This window comes from Pteropus medius, unplaced genomic scaffold (genome assembly GCF_902729225.1).
Source record: "Pteropus medius unplaced genomic scaffold, Ma_sr-lr_union100, whole genome shotgun sequence".
NCBI classification, from domain to species: Eukaryota; Metazoa; Chordata; class Mammalia; order Chiroptera; family Pteropodidae; genus Pteropus; species Pteropus medius.
In genome coordinates this window covers 923,878-925,043 of record NW_024347793.1, presented here as the reverse complement: position 1 = coordinate 925,043, position 1,166 = coordinate 923,878, and the positions used below count along the sequence as shown (strand labels likewise).

Here is a 1,166-nt window from a genome sequence, read left to right as displayed (position 1 = left end):
CAATTAGAAAATAAATACCAGCCCCCCCAAGCCCCGCTTACCACGTCATCTTCGTACCCCCCGGCCAGGACCAGGGAGTACGCCCCGTCATTGCTCCGGCCGTGGATGCCTGCGACGTGAGGTCGATGGACCCCTGACTCGCTGACCTGCGGAAACCACCGAGAAGCGAGTGGCACCTTCTGGCCGGCGCCTGTAGAGACGCTCAACCCCACACGCCCTCTGCCGCCTGCAGAGCCGGCAGCCTGTGACACGCCTGTCACGAGACCCTCTTCCCCGACAGCACGGGCCGCCACCTGCTCGAGGGCTGACGGCCCCGGGCGGAGGGGCCTCCGGACGGCAGTGCCCGTCTGCCAGTACCTGGACTCTGAAGCGCCACATGGTGCCCACGGGGATCCCCGGGATGGGTCCGTAGTGGTTGGATGGCACGATGGTGCACTCCTTGGTGCGCCCCACACACGCCATGCCCTGTCCGTGCCAGAAACAGAGCGGAGAGCAGCGTGAGCAGACGCGGGGCGCGGGGGGTGCGGGGTGGCTGGGGCGCACGGGGCGAGGGCCACCTCACCTTGCCCCAGTCCCGCTGTGAGGACGACGTGGCCGACGCCATCTTCGCCTTCTTCTTACTCTCTTTCAGCTTCTCTCCGGCCAGCACCACCTCGCTGGCGTCATTTCGACACTCAGGACAGTACCTGTGACGACACGGACATCACCCCCTGCCCTCGGCCCGCCCCGTGCCCCAGTCCTGCAGACACGACTGGCTCCTGCCACCCTGTGCTGTCCAAGACACGGGGCCACTTAAGCTTACGCTCACGAAGGAATCCCTGCTCCTCGGGCGTACACGCCGCACCGAGTGAGGCGGCCACACGTGGCGAGAGCGGTTGCGTCACCGCAGGACCTGCCACTGCACAGCCCCCCGCCCCGCCCCCGCGGGGACGCTCCCGCGGCTCCCAAGTGCAGGAACGCCCCGGCCGGGGTGTGGGGACCTCACTGCCGTGAACTCAGTTTCCCCGGCTCCACCAGGGCTGGGGCGTGGACAACGGCCACTTTCGAGTTGCAGGACAACTCTGTTGACAGGTTAGGGTCCTCGGACCAGAGCCTGACGCAGCGTCACCCCTGCGTCACATCTGCGGTCACCGTGGGCGGCGGCCGGCTCTGAGGCGGTGCCACGC

At 67.8% G+C, this 1,166-nt stretch overlaps 1 protein-coding gene across 3 annotated transcripts in view; it reads right to left on the bottom strand.

The window, feature by feature from the left end:
- The window catches only part of UHRF1 (ubiquitin like with PHD and ring finger domains 1), a 30,853-nt gene that overhangs the window by 11,662 nt on the left and 18,025 nt on the right, over positions 1 to 1,166 (bottom strand). For all 3 annotated transcript variants that reach the window (XM_039878420.1, XM_039878421.1, XM_039878422.1), the window contains exons 8-10: positions 563 to 686; positions 358 to 465; positions 42 to 146 (exon numbers count right to left, since the gene is read on the bottom strand). In XM_039878420.1, the coding sequence (XP_039734354.1) occupies positions 42 to 146; positions 358 to 465; positions 563 to 686 (337 nt within the window). The remainder of the gene's footprint in view (positions 1 to 41; positions 147 to 357; positions 466 to 562; positions 687 to 1,166) is intronic.